This window comes from Olea europaea, chromosome 12 (genome assembly GCF_002742605.1).
Source record: "Olea europaea var. sylvestris chromosome 12, O_europaea_v1, whole genome shotgun sequence".
In the NCBI taxonomy this organism is placed as follows: domain Eukaryota; kingdom Viridiplantae; phylum Streptophyta; class Magnoliopsida; order Lamiales; family Oleaceae; genus Olea; species Olea europaea.
In genome coordinates, this window is record NC_036248.1 from 26,591,556 (window position 1) to 26,607,855 (window position 16,300).

At 31.7% G+C, this 16,300-nt stretch overlaps 1 protein-coding gene across 1 annotated transcript; it reads left to right on the forward strand.

Annotated features, from left to right (window-relative positions):
- Positions 1-8,319: 8,319 nt before the first annotated feature.
- Positions 8,320-10,953, forward strand: LOC111406213 (protein NRT1/ PTR FAMILY 6.1). The gene is made up of 4 exons (XM_023035497.1): positions 8,320-8,762; positions 8,859-9,076; positions 9,177-9,757; positions 9,849-10,953. The coding sequence occupies exons 1-4, from the start codon at positions 8,507-8,509 to the stop codon at positions 10,717-10,719; spliced, it is 1,926 nt and encodes a 641-aa protein (XP_022891265.1). The 5' UTR covers positions 8,320-8,506; the 3' UTR covers positions 10,720-10,953.
- The last annotated feature ends 5,347 nt before the right edge of the window (positions 10,954-16,300 follow it).

Consider the following 16,300-nt stretch of genomic DNA (forward strand, 5'->3'; position numbering starts at 1 on the left):
AATCTGATTTTTTTGTTGAGTTAAACATACTTGTTATGATTTAAAACAAATAAGTAAGATTATGATTTTAAATTTTTAAATGGGTTTATGAATTTACACGTATATACACTCAACATAATTTCATGAATTGTGTGCATTCATCACGTGGGACATACACAGGCTACACCACTCATTACCACGAATTGCATGTATATAGATAAACTGCAAATGAATTTGTGTATATGTAAATGCGTCAATTTTAGTGAATTTTTGTCTATGAGGTATATGAATTTTCGAAAGTTATTCTTAATCAACAAGAAGTTTTTTTTGTTATATTGTATTTTTTTTACTGGATCACAATAAAAAATTTTTTTATAACTTATCCAAGTGCTTGTCTGGTACAAATTTTAATACAGTTAAAATTAATTTTTTGACCGTTATTTTACTATTCTAGCCGTCATTTTTGAATTCTTCTCTCACAGATAGGACCCACTTTATCTCTAACGGTCAAAAAATTAATTATCAAAATCCCCACCAAACAAACTCTTATTTGTCCTAAATATTAGGAAAATGATGACGACTTCAATATATACGATTATATACAATACTTTATTACCGACCAAATATGAATAAATCAAATATTAAATTTATATCTATTAATTCAATTCTGAAATATGTCCAGTTTATCAAAAATATGTCATAAATACTTGCTCAAGTTGGGTTTTAATTGTGTCTGATAAATTATTAGAATATTTTTATTCATGAAATTATAAAGTTGTTGTCAATAAAATTTCTTAATTTCCACCTAAAAGTGTTTCCAAAATATGCTTCCAAAATTAAAAAAAAATGAAATTGCGAATACATTAAACATTCATATTTCGAATAAAAATGGCAACACAAACAAATTACAGACGATTTTAAAGGATCCTTTCGGGCATATTAATTATTCGTGACAAACATTCAATTTATTATGACATGGTGTTTTTCACCGATATTCTGGTTTCAATTGCTAGGAAATAAATAGGGGGAAATGTTGAGAAAATGAGGATTAATATTGGTGATAAGTACACCATAATATTATATTATGTTCTTTTTCAATTTTTTATTTTTATTGAATTAGGAGTTTAATTGTAAATTTATTGTGGTGTATTTACTAAAAATACACTTTAATTGTGGTGTAATTATAATGTGGTGTAATAATTAAAATTTGTATTGGTAATATAATTAGCCATATGATATTAATTGAAATTAAATGATTTATTTAGTTGTGCCCCTTTTGGCTCCATTATTTCAATTTATAATTTTTGGAATTTTTGTTTTAAAAATGTGTGGTTGAAAACGAAAGAAAAGTTTTTGATTTACGTATAATATTATTTTATGAAAAATTACGTAATTGAAAATAAGAGAGAGAAAATTATAATTTAAAATAATGGAGGCCAAACGGGGGTCGTACTTATCATTTAGCCCATGTTTGATCATCATTTTAAAATCTTTTATTGTACATACTTATTTTCAACAATACATTCACAAAATTAAATATTATGCACATAAATTCAAAAAAAATTTCTACTTTTGATCACACATTCTCCAAAATTTTACTATTTTAAATAAAAAAAATTTGTTAAATAATGACCATCAAATATGGGTTTAATGCCACATTAACATCACGTAAACTAAAGTTATAATTCCAATAAAATTAAATACTCACTCCATCTCATATATATATATATATATATATATAGAGAGAGAGAGAGAGAGAGAGAGAGTAACATTACTCTTGTTTTAGAGTGGCATCCAGCGGAGCCAGTCAAGCATGGCATAGCATGTGGGTCGGGGGTAAAAACCACTTTATTAATGAATATTTTGGTCGTTAAACAGTGGGCAGTTGGCCTAATTGAGATTTATAGACGCTGGTTTTTGAATTTCAACAAAGATAAATATAGGGATTAGTGAATATGAAGTGAGAGAATTATGAATGTGCTGGCAACTGGCCTGGGATCATATACTATATCCGTATAATCTCAATTCTTGAATTAATTCTTTATTAAAAAAATAAAAAAATACACATTTTATAATAAAATAATATTATACGTAAATTTAAAATTTTTCTTCCTTTTCTGACCATACATCAAAACATATTTTTTCTCAAATTCTAATTTTGATGAAGCCCGAAGAGGGTTATAAATACTGAGTTTCTGCTTGATAAGGATTTAAAATTAAAATCAACAATTAATTTTAACCATAAATTTTATTAAACTCACAATTTTTTAATCACATATTTCATCAACTTTTAAAATTTACTAAAAAAAAAACCTGTATAAAGAAGAAGTATATTGAATTACATACCTCGACAAAGAGATGTTTGAGGAGATTAGATTTTATCTTTACTTCTTGCATTTAACTTCCGTGTGTTGAATTAAGTGCAAGCTTCATAGGAACTCGGGGTTGAGTTTCTTGATGTTCTAATTTTTTAACAAAATAAAAATGCCTCCGAACTTTCAAGATACCTTAAGAATCAAGAAAATAATCCAATTATTTATTAATCATTCACATATTAAAATTGAAAAAATAAAGAATAAAATTGAACACTAAATATGTTCGAATTTGATTTTAGGAATTGAATTTTGGTTAAGTATAAACCTTGGAAAGTGACTTTCAGTTAAACTTAACCAACTGTTCGAACTTAATTCGATAGTTAAATTATGAAAGTAAATAGACTAACTTATTTTATTCGTCGAGTAGATCGTCATCGTATATTTGGAATCTTAAGACCAATTCCTAATGAATGAGAAATTATGATCCAAAATTTGAAGGAAAAATCGAAATTCAGTATATGTGGGCGCCGCTCGAGTGGTAGGCTAGCGCCAGACGAGCAATAAGGTTTCTACTTTTGTCACTAGAAAGGCGATCCAGTGATTGGCGAGCGATACATTGAGCTGCAATCTTTCATGAAAAATGCTAGGTGTGGGGTGTCTCTTTCCAACCACACTTCTTCACATTCCATATATAGGATTCCTTGGACCTTTATTTGTCATTCCATATCATTCTTTTCAGTTTATGTTGCATAAAACATTTTATCAAAAGTGGTTTTCTTTGCATAAAATTCATAGTTTGTTAAAGAGAGAATTCCACTCGAATTCATTGGTCTAAGCCATTTGGAGTGCAATGACTTGACGTGGTCGTTGTATCTTGAGAGATAATTGTCAAATTGTTAAAACTGATGGGGGTCAAATTTATCTTAAGGACAAAGTGTCAAACACTTGCTCGACCAATCAAATCGCTTGCATCTCTTTTTTTCTTCTTTTTGATTTCTTTCTAACTTAGTATTTGATTACATAAATTGATTAACATGCTTTGATTTCATGTGAGGTTTGAATTAAATAATGTAATGACTTTTATTTGAAGAATGGAAAGAATTGAATCCATCGTCACGTATTCGACCTCCGTAATTATCATTTCGCCTTCTCAAATCTCATTTGGTAAGTCGAAACTATGTTCGATTTTGTGCATTTAAAAGGTACGTTTGAGGACATATAATATCCCCAACAATCTTAAGATGAAATTTTTGTTTTTTTGCATTTTATATTCTATTAAATAATTCACATGACTTGAATATGTGGCATGGTAACATACAAAATTTGCTTTCATATTCATAACAAAAAATTACATATTATATAAAATGGTACGTGTATGTACGTGTGATTTCACATCAAGTGTGAAATTGGGCCTAGAAAATCCATGTCAAATATTTCTGGCTTAAATTCATTTTCTAATGAATTTGCTATTGGAAATTACTAAAGGCATATTTGTTGATATTGATCATGTCAATTCATAATAACGAAATCAGTTTTACATTCTCATTAAAGTTTGTTTAGTTTTCACAATCAATTAGTTTGATTAAGTTCAAACATCTTATAATGAAAAATTGAATATATTTAGTAAGGGTTTTGTTATTGGATGAATTATGTATTGTTCGTATTGAATTAAAGATTACATATGAGATTTAATTTCAGTAAATAAGATTCATGTTCACAAAATTCCGTTTCTTTATCGGTTAATTTGCAATGGTACATATTGATTCTTGTGTTTTGAATCCCTTAAGCGGTGTTTGTAATTTAAATGGTGTCTTTTCACTTTTATATCCATTAACAAGTGTATGTGAATTCGGTATTTGGTCACTTAGTTTTTTTGATTTAGCATCTCCGAAGTCTTTTTCAATACAATACACCATGGAATGGCCATAATTGAGATTGTATAAAGGAGTATAGACTCGTAAAAGAAAATGGTTGGTTTTGCAATATTATTATATAAATGCCAACTAATTGTGAAAGTATATGAACCTTCGTGACTATTCCTTTTATTGGAATATGAAATATGACATGCTAAATTAGTTGGTTAAATTTTCATATCTTGTTGAAATTATATTAACTTTGATTAATGATGATAGTCTCAATAATTCATTGAAATTAAGTGAAATGATTTATGCAAAAATATATTTGTGTAAGAGTATGTCAAAGTGTGATTTTGTGCAAATTTATTTAGTAATGAGAATTAAGCCAATTAATTACTTGGATTTGGTGGAAAATTTTATAGAATATTATGAAATATTCTAAGATCAATTAAGATGAAAATGTGTGTCTTTTCATATGAAAGATAATGATTTTTGATATGATTATATTCCAATGTATATGTCTCTTCATAGATATGCATGTCCTTTCGTAGGGTTGTGTCTTTCAAGAACACCAATTTTCAACCTATGATTGATTCAAGTGAATAGGTACCCTATGATTTGACATGAAATAATGCTATCTTGTGAAATGTCACAAATATAATAAGTTGTTCATGTTTGGAGAAGTTGCAATTCTTGTGAATCAAGATGCCTAATCTTTTTCATTAATTGAATTTGACATCAATTATGGAACCAATTAAGTTGGTTTATGCTATGAAAGCATTGTTGCTATATGTGATGACATTGATTTAAGTTGGATAATCAAATTAATATAGTTGATTGAAGTTCAAATTCAAATGGAAAACGATTTTCACTTGTGTAAATTGACAATCACTATCACTGGTGGACCCACATGGGGTCATGTGGGGTCAAATGACCTCACATTTTTTTGAATTTTCTTCTTCTTTTTTTTCCTTGCTTAAAACGTAATTTTATGTCAAAGTAGTAAGACAACCCAATTAATTTCCCTAGTCCAATGCCCAAAAAGCCCAAACTCAAATCCTATTGTAGTAGCATATGGTCTTATTTTCGTTAATGATACGCTGTTCGAAAAAATTTCATTTTTGACCCTACAGTTCAAACTGTCTGGGTCCGTCCCTGATCACTATTTTGAAAGTACCTAAATTAATCCTAACTTTTACTTGAGCAAACTAACAACTCAATTTATTGATTTTTCTTAAGGATAATTTATTGATTTTTTTAAGGACTAAACTAAGTGTTAACAAGATCAATAAACTCGTATTCAACAATATCACCTTGAATTAATTAGATGACCCAAAGTGCTAGGATTCTCGATTTCACCATTTTTTTATTTATTTAACCTAGCCTATATGTTTTGACAACTTTTCAAGTGTTACTGATAAGAACCTGTCTAAGATAGCTGCTATTTTGCTGAATGTGGTTGCTTCTCCAAATAATTTGCTGGAATCGGTTTGTCAACAGAGAATGATTGGTTGCTGTTACATTACCTTCTATGATCTATCTGTTGATGCTGTGCTATTTCTTTGATATTCCCTGCAGAGTTGCTGATCAATAGACTGATTAGGTATTAGATGTAGTAACTGGAATGTATAGGAAACTGAAAAAGTGGATTTGATGAAATGGATATATGTATTGAATTGCAAATTATAAAACAACTGTTTATGAAATGAAGAATCAAACAACAGAAATTGAATGACAATTCTAAGGTATTCAAGAGGCTTGGAGCTCTTCTAATTGGCTCAACCAACTACTCGATTTTTGCATCCCATTTTGCTCCGTCTTCTATTACATTTATACTACTATTTCTCCCCTTATTGCCCAAACTGCCCCTGATATCTATCTGGAATTGGAACATTCTAGAACATGGCATAAGTCATAACAAACTTAAATGAATTCCTCCAAGGTTTTTAATAGTTTATATTGAATAAGATCAAACCTACTTAAATATGATAATTTACAATATCTATGTAAATTACAACGTATACAAGCGCGTGAACTAAACAAGAAATTCATTCAATGATCACACATAGCATAAGAGTATATCTTTATCTCCTATGTAAATTTGTGATTCCTATTGCACGTGCTAAAGATTATCGTGCATCTAGATCTCAACACAATTCACAATATTCCATAAACTGGAAATAATAACTCTTAACCAGTACACTTTTGCTACAACTATTTCCCCTTCCTTGTTCCATGCTCGTTTTCGTTTTCACTTTGGCCTCGACTCTTTACGATCGTTCCCTCATTCAAGTCATTAATATATCTTCTCCAAACTCTTCTCATTTTTTTATCACTAAACTTGAAGTTAACCTAAAAGTTAAAACAACAAAACACACAATTCAACATAAATACAAGCTTAAAAACTCGCCATAGTGTAAGATTTGGGTCTATATTAAATTTAAAACTTATTAGTTGGAACCAAAAATGTGTACAACTTTCCACAAAAGAAAATTGCGGGAAATTTTGGGAATACACATTTAGTTAGTGCCAACTGCCAACTATGATAAAAAGGGCATCATAATAAAATCACTGCCTTCAATTTCGGTATAATAAAAGATGTATTAAGCCATTTGTACAGAAATTTTTCCACAGAATTTGGCCAGATTACTCTCATGTGTGGAACCCACTGTGAATAAAAAATTGCCAAAAAAACCCTCACCCACGCCCCCTATATGTGTGTTCTAGCAGACTTCATACTGAAGTCTGCCTGTACACACAACATCATCCATAAAAGATAGCCAACCTCTCAGTTGCCAAATCTTTGTAATTGAATTATTAGTTGGATTGTGGCCATGGACCGTTTTCATTTATTTATTTATGTTTACATATGTAACAATTTTTAAAATTAAAGAAAATGATTGGTAAAAATATATGGTCTTCACATACATTATTGTCCACGCCCCCTATATGTGTGTTCTAGCAGACTTCATACTGAAGTCTGCCTGTACACACAACATCGTCCATAAAAGATAGCCAACCTCTCAGTTGCCAAATCTTTGTAATTGAATTATTAGTTGGATTGTGGCCATGGACCGTTTTCATTTATTTATTTATGTTTACATATGTAACAATTTTTAAAATTAAAGAAAATGATTGGTAAAAATATATGGTCTTCACATACATTATTGTCATTTGAGTGGTTCTTTTCCTATACTCGATAACTTTCAAAACTGTTACAAATACAATAACGAAAATAAAATCGAGGAATGCAACGTGACAAGAATTCGGAGATGTCATTTGAAAAAGAAAGTTAGACCTAAGTATGTAAATAATTTAGTTGTTTCATCAGTTCATTAACTGCGAATGAAAATGAAATAAAGCTGTTTAGCATATGACCTGAAAAGAAAGAAAATGAACTGTTTTATGATAGAAAGAGGGTACACGTGTCACTTGGGTCCATTTGAATTTAGAACAATGCTATGTGTACAATATATGGTCTTCACATACATTATTGTCATTTGAGTGGTTCTTTTCCTATACTCGATAACTTTCAAAACTGTTACAAATACAATAACGAAAATAAAATCGAGGAATGCAACGTGACAAGAATTCGGAGATGTCATTTGAAAAAGAAAGTTAGACCTAAGTATGTAAATAATTTAGTTGTTTCATCAGTTCATTAACTGCGAATGAAAATGAAATAAAGCTGTTTAGCATATGACCTGAAAAGAAAAGAAAATGAACTGTTTTATGATAGAAAGAGGGTACACGTGTCACTTGGGTCCATTTGAATTTAGAACAATGCTATGTGTACACACAAATTGCAGATGACTTTATGAGATTTCACGTGGCATCATTTCATTGGATTTTTTCTAATGCTATGTGTACACACAAATTGCAGATGACTTTATGAGATTTCACGTGGCATCATTTCATTGGATTTTAGGGGAAAAAATAAATTTAAAACAGTCAATCAGGTACTGCCTTCTTAGCACCTTTAAGACCGTCTGTGCAATCTATTTCCGTTGAATTTAAGCAGCCAGGCTTAAACTACAGCTAGTGGAGATTGGTTGGACGGCTGGGTGCATTTGAGGTGAACATAACCACCTTCTCCTATACAGCTGCTGCATTTATTATAAATTTCCCCACCTTCTTTTTCCATCTACATGGTAGTTGGATCCCTCTTTATTGTCAACATTTATGGTTTTTAGTTATTACAGTGATGATGATGATGACACTTTTTCCTGTAACTGCTGGGAAAATGGCACTTCTTTTTATTCATTCTTTTTGGAGATTCTTATGAACAACTCTGAAATTTGTTCAACAGTCACCAGCTACACTTGCTTTTCTACTTGAGTTTCTTCAATTTGAGAGATGGACGCTTCTGCCAGTAAAGAAATCAAGTCTCCTGAACTCGTACCGGGGACTCCACCAAGCTTTCAACCCAATTCTGAGTCTCAAAAAAGAAAAAAACTGGGAATTTATTTCATTGAGTCTGATGACCGGCGGACTGCTTTTGGAGGTGGCTACATGGGAGCCGCCGGAGGAGCTACACCTGTTAACATCCATGGAAAGCCTATTTCTAACTTGTCCAAGACTGGTGGTTGGGTTGCAGCATTCTTCATTTTTGGTATATTCTCATTTTCTCTTCCTTTTGATGCACAATCACTTATTTTCAGCTTTTGGTGATACCAAAGCTTCTTGATAATCATTTTTGTTTGTCCAGGGAATGAAATGGCAGAGAGAATGGCCTATTTTGGGCTCTCTGTTAACATGGTAGCATTCATGTTCTACGTTATGCATCGACCTTTTTCAAGTTCAGCCAATGCAGTTAATAATTTCTTAGGAATATCTCAAGCATCATCGGTGCTTGGTGGTTTCCTTGCCGATGCATATCTTGGTAGATATTGGACTATAGCAATTTTTACCTCAATCTATCTTGTGGTAATTAGTTCTTAACACCTGTGAAAATCCATTATATGAAATCGTAAAATGGGATAAGCCAATGAAGGACTTATGTATTTGTTATTTTATCTGTTTGAAGGGTCTAACAGGAATAACCTTGTGTGCAACCATGAACATCCTTGTACCAAATCAAGACCAGTGCGATCAAATCGCCCTTCTATTGGGTAATTGTGAACCTGCAAAACCGTGGCAGATGCTTTACCTTTACACAGTTCTTTATGTGACTGGATTTGGAGCTGCTGGTATTAGACCCTGTGTCTCATCATTCGGAGCTGATCAGTTTGATGAAAGAAGTAGAGATTATAAGGCACACTTAGATAGGTTTTTCAACTTCTTCTATCTCTCCGTCACCGTTGGAGCAATTGTCGCCTTCACTGTAGTAGTCTACATTCAAATAAAACACGGATGGGGATCTGCCTTCGGTTCATTGGCCATTGCTATGGGCATGTCGAACTTGCTATTCTTTCTTGGGACTCCTTTGTATAGGCATAGATTGCCCGGTGGCAGCCCTCTGACCCGTGTCGCCCAAGTCCTCGTTGCTGCTTTTCGAAAGAGAAATGTTGCTTTCGAGAGTAGCGAGTACATAGGATTATATGAGCTCCCAGGCAAACGATCTGCCATAAAAGGTAGCAACAAGATTGTCCACTCCGATGATTTCAGGTAACTAGGATTTCCGATATTCCTATAGTTTTTGCTGGTTTGTCGATTCCCAATAACTAACATATCTTATACGGGACTTTTGAACCTGTAGATGCTTGGACAAAGCTGCTCTGCAACTGAAGGAAGATGGTGCAGATCCAAGTCCTTGGAGGCTTTGCACTGTGACACAAGTTGAAGAAGTCAAAATTCTTCTAAAACTTGTTCCAATTCCAGCCTGCACTATTTTGCTCAATCTCATCTTGACAGAGTTTCTAACTCTATCAGTACAGCAGGCATATACATTAAACACTCATATGGGTATTTTAAAACTCCCTGTCACGTGTATGCCAGTTTTTCCAGGACTCAGCATATTCCTGCTTCTCTGTCTGTATTATTCCGTGTTCGTCCCACTATCCAGGCGCATCACAGGTCATCCTCACGGAGCGTCTCAGCTTCAGAGGGTAGGCATCGGTTTGGCAGTTTCAATCCTATCCGTGGCATGGGCTGGAGTTTTTGAGAGGTATAGAAGACATTATGCTATAGAACAAGGATATGAAGCCAGTTTTTTGACTTCCATGCCCAACCTTAGTGCATACTGGTTGTTAATCCAGTATTGCCTGATAGGGATTGCTGAAGTATTTTGCATAGTGGGGTTACTCGAATTCCTCTACGAAGAGGCACCAGATGCCATGAGAAGCATTGGATCAGCTTATGCTGCTGTTGCTGGTGGATTAGGTTGTTTTGCAGCCACCATACTGAACAGCATAGTCAAGTCTATAACAGGGAACTCAGAGGAAAGGGAAAAATCCTGGCTTTCTCAAAATATAAACACAGGAAGATTTGACTATTTCTACTGGCTTCTTACAGTGTTGAGTGTGATGAATTTTTTAGCATTCTTGTACGCAGCGCATCGGTACCAATACAGATCAAAGCAGGTCATCGAGACGAAAGAACAAGTAAATGGGCAACTGAACAGCAAATGACACTATAATGTTACATCGAATTTAGGCTTCTTAGATCGTTTATTGGCGATTTGCAAGAATGTCTTCAGTTTTATAGCTCAACTCATTTGGGTCTTGCTTCAAGTTATTGTTTTAGTTGCATCTCTGTATTGAACAAAACTGCCTCAAGATAAAAGAAACTGAAATTTGGAAGCATTTGGCAATAACTCTTGATCATTTATCCGTTTTACGAATGCATTAAGATTCAGCTTGTGTTCATTATACTCCAATTTCTATCCCCAGTTGGTTAAACAAAATTTCAAGTTTAAGATTGTTTTGAACAATTTTGAGAATCAATTCTTGTGGCAAAGTTGACGGTCCTTAAAAATCTCAATGAAGATACTGTGACTCCTAAAAGTAAATGTTGGAAATCTATCTTCTCGAGACCATTGTAAAGATACATAAAGCCCTCTGACCATGAATGAAATTGCAAAACATGATTTTAAGATTTAACTGCTATTTTTTACATGGACTGGGTCGTGCCGCGATCGGGTAGGGTTGGCTTTGAGTTACAGACATGAGAAACTTACATCAACAATAAGCCAATATCATCTCTATCACTTAGCAAATTCCAAGATCAAGTTAAGGGCTTTCACTGAATTCCATCTCCTAGGACAACAAAGCATAAAATTTAATCCAGAATCGTAAATTTCGAAGTAAGGTTGATAAGTGCATCTTACATACCTTCCACAATTCAAGTCATTACTCACTGATGGAAAACAAACTCACAATTCAAATGATATGTCCAACACAAGAATTCCTCCTTCATATTTACCCTTTCTTATACTATAGACTGAGGGTTCATTTGGCATAACTTTTGAAAAGCTAAAAGGAGCTTTTGAGCTCATTTAACTAATTTTATGAAAGTGTTTTTTTCCAATTAAAAGAGTTTTTAGAGGAAATTGGTTCAATGTGACCTCCACTAAATGCACTTCCTAAACAGGAAGCTCTGCTAAAATTTATTCCCAAACAAAAATTAAAATAATTTTCTTCAAAAACTCTTATAGAGGAAGCAAAAATAAAAGACAGGCCAAACGAGCCCTAAACACACTGAAATGAGCCTCAAGTTTTATTAAAACTTGCTAATTAACAGTTTTAGAATATTTTCTGTATATTTAATTATACTAGGAATACACCATATATACACGAAAGCTGTGAACTAGTTAGGAAATATTTCGATCTTTAACCTAAGATTAGACTGATCAGAATTTAAGTGATTTACAAAAAATATGGTAACTAAATATTCTTATAATCATTCTAATTACGAAAATATGGTTCATGCCAACGTTCGTCCTGAAGTTGGTGCATACATATCTCTAATGTCCAACAGGTCTAGTGAGCTGTGGAAGCTTTTACTTGAAACAGCCTACATAAGCATATTCACAAGCTAGTGTCCTGACTATTTTAAAATCTGACGATCTTTTCTTCAAAGTTTTGTTTAATAAAGTGTCTATCCACCTCAACGTGCTTTGTATGGTCACATTGGACTGAATTATGAGAAATTTGAATTGCAACTTTATTATTATAATACATATTCATTTTAGTATTTGGTGCAAGATCAATCTTGATTAATAGCCTCTTGAGCCGAAGAATCTCACAGAGTCCCTTGGACATTCCTCTAAACTCCTTTATTTGGGCACTAGACAGTGCCGTCACTTGAAATATGCTACACGTGCAATCTTTATTGACAACATTGGTTGACTATTACACACTTGGCACCATCACATCGATCCATTTTAAATTTGTTAAAAACTGCTTTTTATTTCAATGGTGTCAAAACATGGGTATCAACCATGTTTGTACAACTAGCTCTATTGCCATCACTTTATGCTTTGAATTAATCTATTTTTACAATTTTTTCGGACAACATTGTCAACAATGTTGGTTGTGACAAAGAAGTGTTTATTGTAAAGATGAATTATTTTTTAAACTATTCAATGACAACATGCCACGTGGCATCTTGTTAACAAAGTTGTCGAAATCATTATATATCAAACATTGTAGTTCTACTTTGTACTCCATGTAACCAAATTTCCACCAATGAACATGAATATCCAAATGAGGAAATTGCAAAAAATGTATACTTTTATATGGTCATCTTTAAAAACGTTCAAAATTTGTTCATATCTATTTTACTATAATTTAGACAAAAATGCCTCATTGGCAATTTTAAATTCCACAATGAGGACAAAATTATTCATATAATTAAAAATTATATTGGCCAATAATAACTTGACGCATAACCTGTGCTGCTTATTTTAAAAAGTACCATTCCAATCATACATTAAATGTTCACTTCTTCCTATAAGTGGGTAAATAAAATATTTATGAAATATCAAGAATTATACTTAAAATGTCAAGAAATTTATGAAAATGTAGAAAACTCTCATGTTTGGAACGAAATCTCGTTCTAGACAAATAAAGTGGCAAGTGTCGATATAAACAGAGTCCAAATATAAATAACAACTTTTAAAATATCAGAACGTCATGAAATGTCAAAAACAACAATTATAAAACATAACTTATAAAAAAAAAAGATTTCAAAGAAAAATTACAGTTCTATTGAGTATTGTGGGGAGCCTAATTAACTCTCAAATTTGAATGAGATTAAATTTTTTGAAATGAAATTATATGATTTTCTTATTAATTGAAAGAAGATAGTTATTTTTTGTGTTAATGACTTTTCTATCTCATCTTTTTTATTTTTATTTTTTCAAAATCATTGGTCAATACCTAGCCCTTGTTTGATGGCCTTAAAAATTAAAAAACATAATTTTGAATAGTATTTTTTTAAGAATGTGTTCATAAAAAGTAAGGAAAAATTTTTAGTTTATGCGTAAAATATTTTATTGTAAATATATGATTGAAAATAAGTATGAGAAATAAATTAAAGTAAAGTAAAAGGAATCCAACAAGGGCCTAATGGTTAATGAAAGCATATAAATTCATTAGATATTAGCTAGCATTAATGTAGCTTTTCATGGAAATTACTTAAAATTCATGGCAAATTGAAAATTAAAAAAAAAATATTTGCTTCATTTTTCATTAAGGGTATAATCGAAAACTTGCTACCAGTTTGACCATTTTTACAAGAATTATGAAAATTAGACACTTTTCAATTAAAATTAAATATTTTTGTAAATTCTCCATATCCAATTGTGAGTACAATGAATAATTGTTTGATAATGATTTTATATCCTTTCAATAGTACTATACACGATCTGCAGGTGATACTGAAGCTGTTGTCCGAATGTTGTTTATTCTGAATGTACAGCTCTACAGCCCCTCCTGCATTCTTACAGCCTGAGGCCCCCTCATGTGCGGGGCTGTCATGCATGCTGTACTGTACAGCATGACTCGAACTGCTAGCAAAAATTACTGATGGTACTCGAAAAATCTCAATGATACAAACCTAGGCCTCTAATTAATTTTTTTTTCCAAACTCATTTTTAATCATACATTTGATTAGATTCACATCTTTTATCAATATTTCAATAATGCATTTTATTATTTTAATCAAAATTTATTAAAAATTTAATTGTTAATAAAACTAAATAGAATAATGTTTTTTGCAGTCATTCACTGCCGTTTCCCTAATGCATCAAATCATTAACGGTCATATGTATATTATATAGGATGACTATGGTGCTGATCGACTGTAAATAACATTGTTCAACTAAGCTCTCGTTTGGTCCACATTTTCTAGAAATGAAAATTGGTGAAATAGTGTTACGAGGGGGGGGGGGGGGGGGGGCAAACGAGCCCTAAACACACTGAAATGAGCCTCAAGTTTTATTAAAACTTGCTAATTAACAGTTTTAGAATATTTTCTGTATATTTAATTTTACTAGCAATTCACCATATATACACGAAAGCTGTGAACTAGTTAGGAAATATTTCGATCTTTAACCTAAGATTAGACTGATCAGAATTTAAGTGATTTACAAAAAATATGGTAACTAAATATTCTTATAATCATTCTAATTACGAAAATATGGTTCATGCCAACGTTCGTCCTGAAGTTGGTGCATACATATCTCTAATGTCCAACAGGTCTAGTGAGCTGTGGAAGCTTTTACTTGAAACAGCCTACATAAGCATATTCACAAGCTAGTGTCCTGACTATTTTAAAATCTGACGATCTTTTCTTCAAAGTTTTGTTTAATAAAGTGTCTATCCACCTCAACGTGCTTTGTATGGTCACATTGGACTGAATTATGAGAAATTTGAATTGCAACTTTATTATTATAATACATATTCATTTTAGTATTTGGTGCAAGATCAATCTTGATTAATAGCCTCTTGAGCCGAAGAATCTCACAGAGTCCCTTGGACATTCCTCTAAACTCCTTTATTTGGGCACTAGACAGTGCCGTCACTTGAAATATGCTACACGTGCAATCTTTATTGACAACATTGGTTGACTATTACACACTTGGCACCATCACATCGATCCATTTTAAATTTGTTAAAAACTGCTTTTTATTTCAATGGTGTCAAAACATGGGTATCAACCATGTTTGTACAACTAGCTCTATTGCCATCACTTTATGCTTTGAATTAATCTATTTTTACAATTTTTTCGGACAACATTGTCAACAATGTTGGTTGTGACAAAGAAGTGTTTATTGTAAAGATGAATTATTTTTTAAACTATTCAATGACAACATGCCACGTGGCATCTTGTTAACAATGTTGTCGAAATCATTATATATCAAACATTGTAGTTCTACTTTGTACTCCATGTAACCAAATTTCCACCAATGAACATGAATATCCAAATGAGGAAATTGCAAAAAATGTATACTTTTATATGGTCATCTTTAAAAACGTTCAAAATTTGTTCATATCTATTTTACTATAATTTAGACAAAAATGCCTCATTGGCAATTTTAAATTCCACAATGAGGACAAAATTATTCATATAATTAAAAATTATATTGGCCAATAATAACTTGACGCATAACCTGTGCTGCTTATTTTAAAAAGTACCATTCCAATCATACATTAAATGTTCACTTCTTCCTATAAGTGGGTAAATAAAATATTTATGAAATATCGAGAATTATACTTAAAATGTCAAGAAATTTATGAAAATGTAGAAAACTCTCATGTTTGGAACGAAATCTCGTTCTAGACAAATAAAGTGGCAAGTGTCGATATAAACAGAGTCCAAATATAAATAACAACTTTTAAAATATCAGAACGTCATGAAATGTCAAAAACAACAATTATAAAACATAACTTATAAAAAAAAAAGATTTCAAAGAAAAATTACAGTTCTATTGAGTATTGTGGGGAGCCTAATTAACTCTCAAATTTGAATGAGATTAAATTTTTTGAAATGAAATTATATGATTTTCTTATTAATTGAAAGAAGATAGTTATTTTTTGTGTTAATGACTTTTCTATCTCATCTTTTTTATTTTTATTTTTTCAAAATCATTGGTCAATACCTAGCCCTTGTTTGATGGCCTTAAAAATTAAAAAACATAATTTTGAATAGTATTTTTTTAAGAATGTGTTCATAAAAAGTAAGGAAAAATTTTTAGTTTATGCGTAA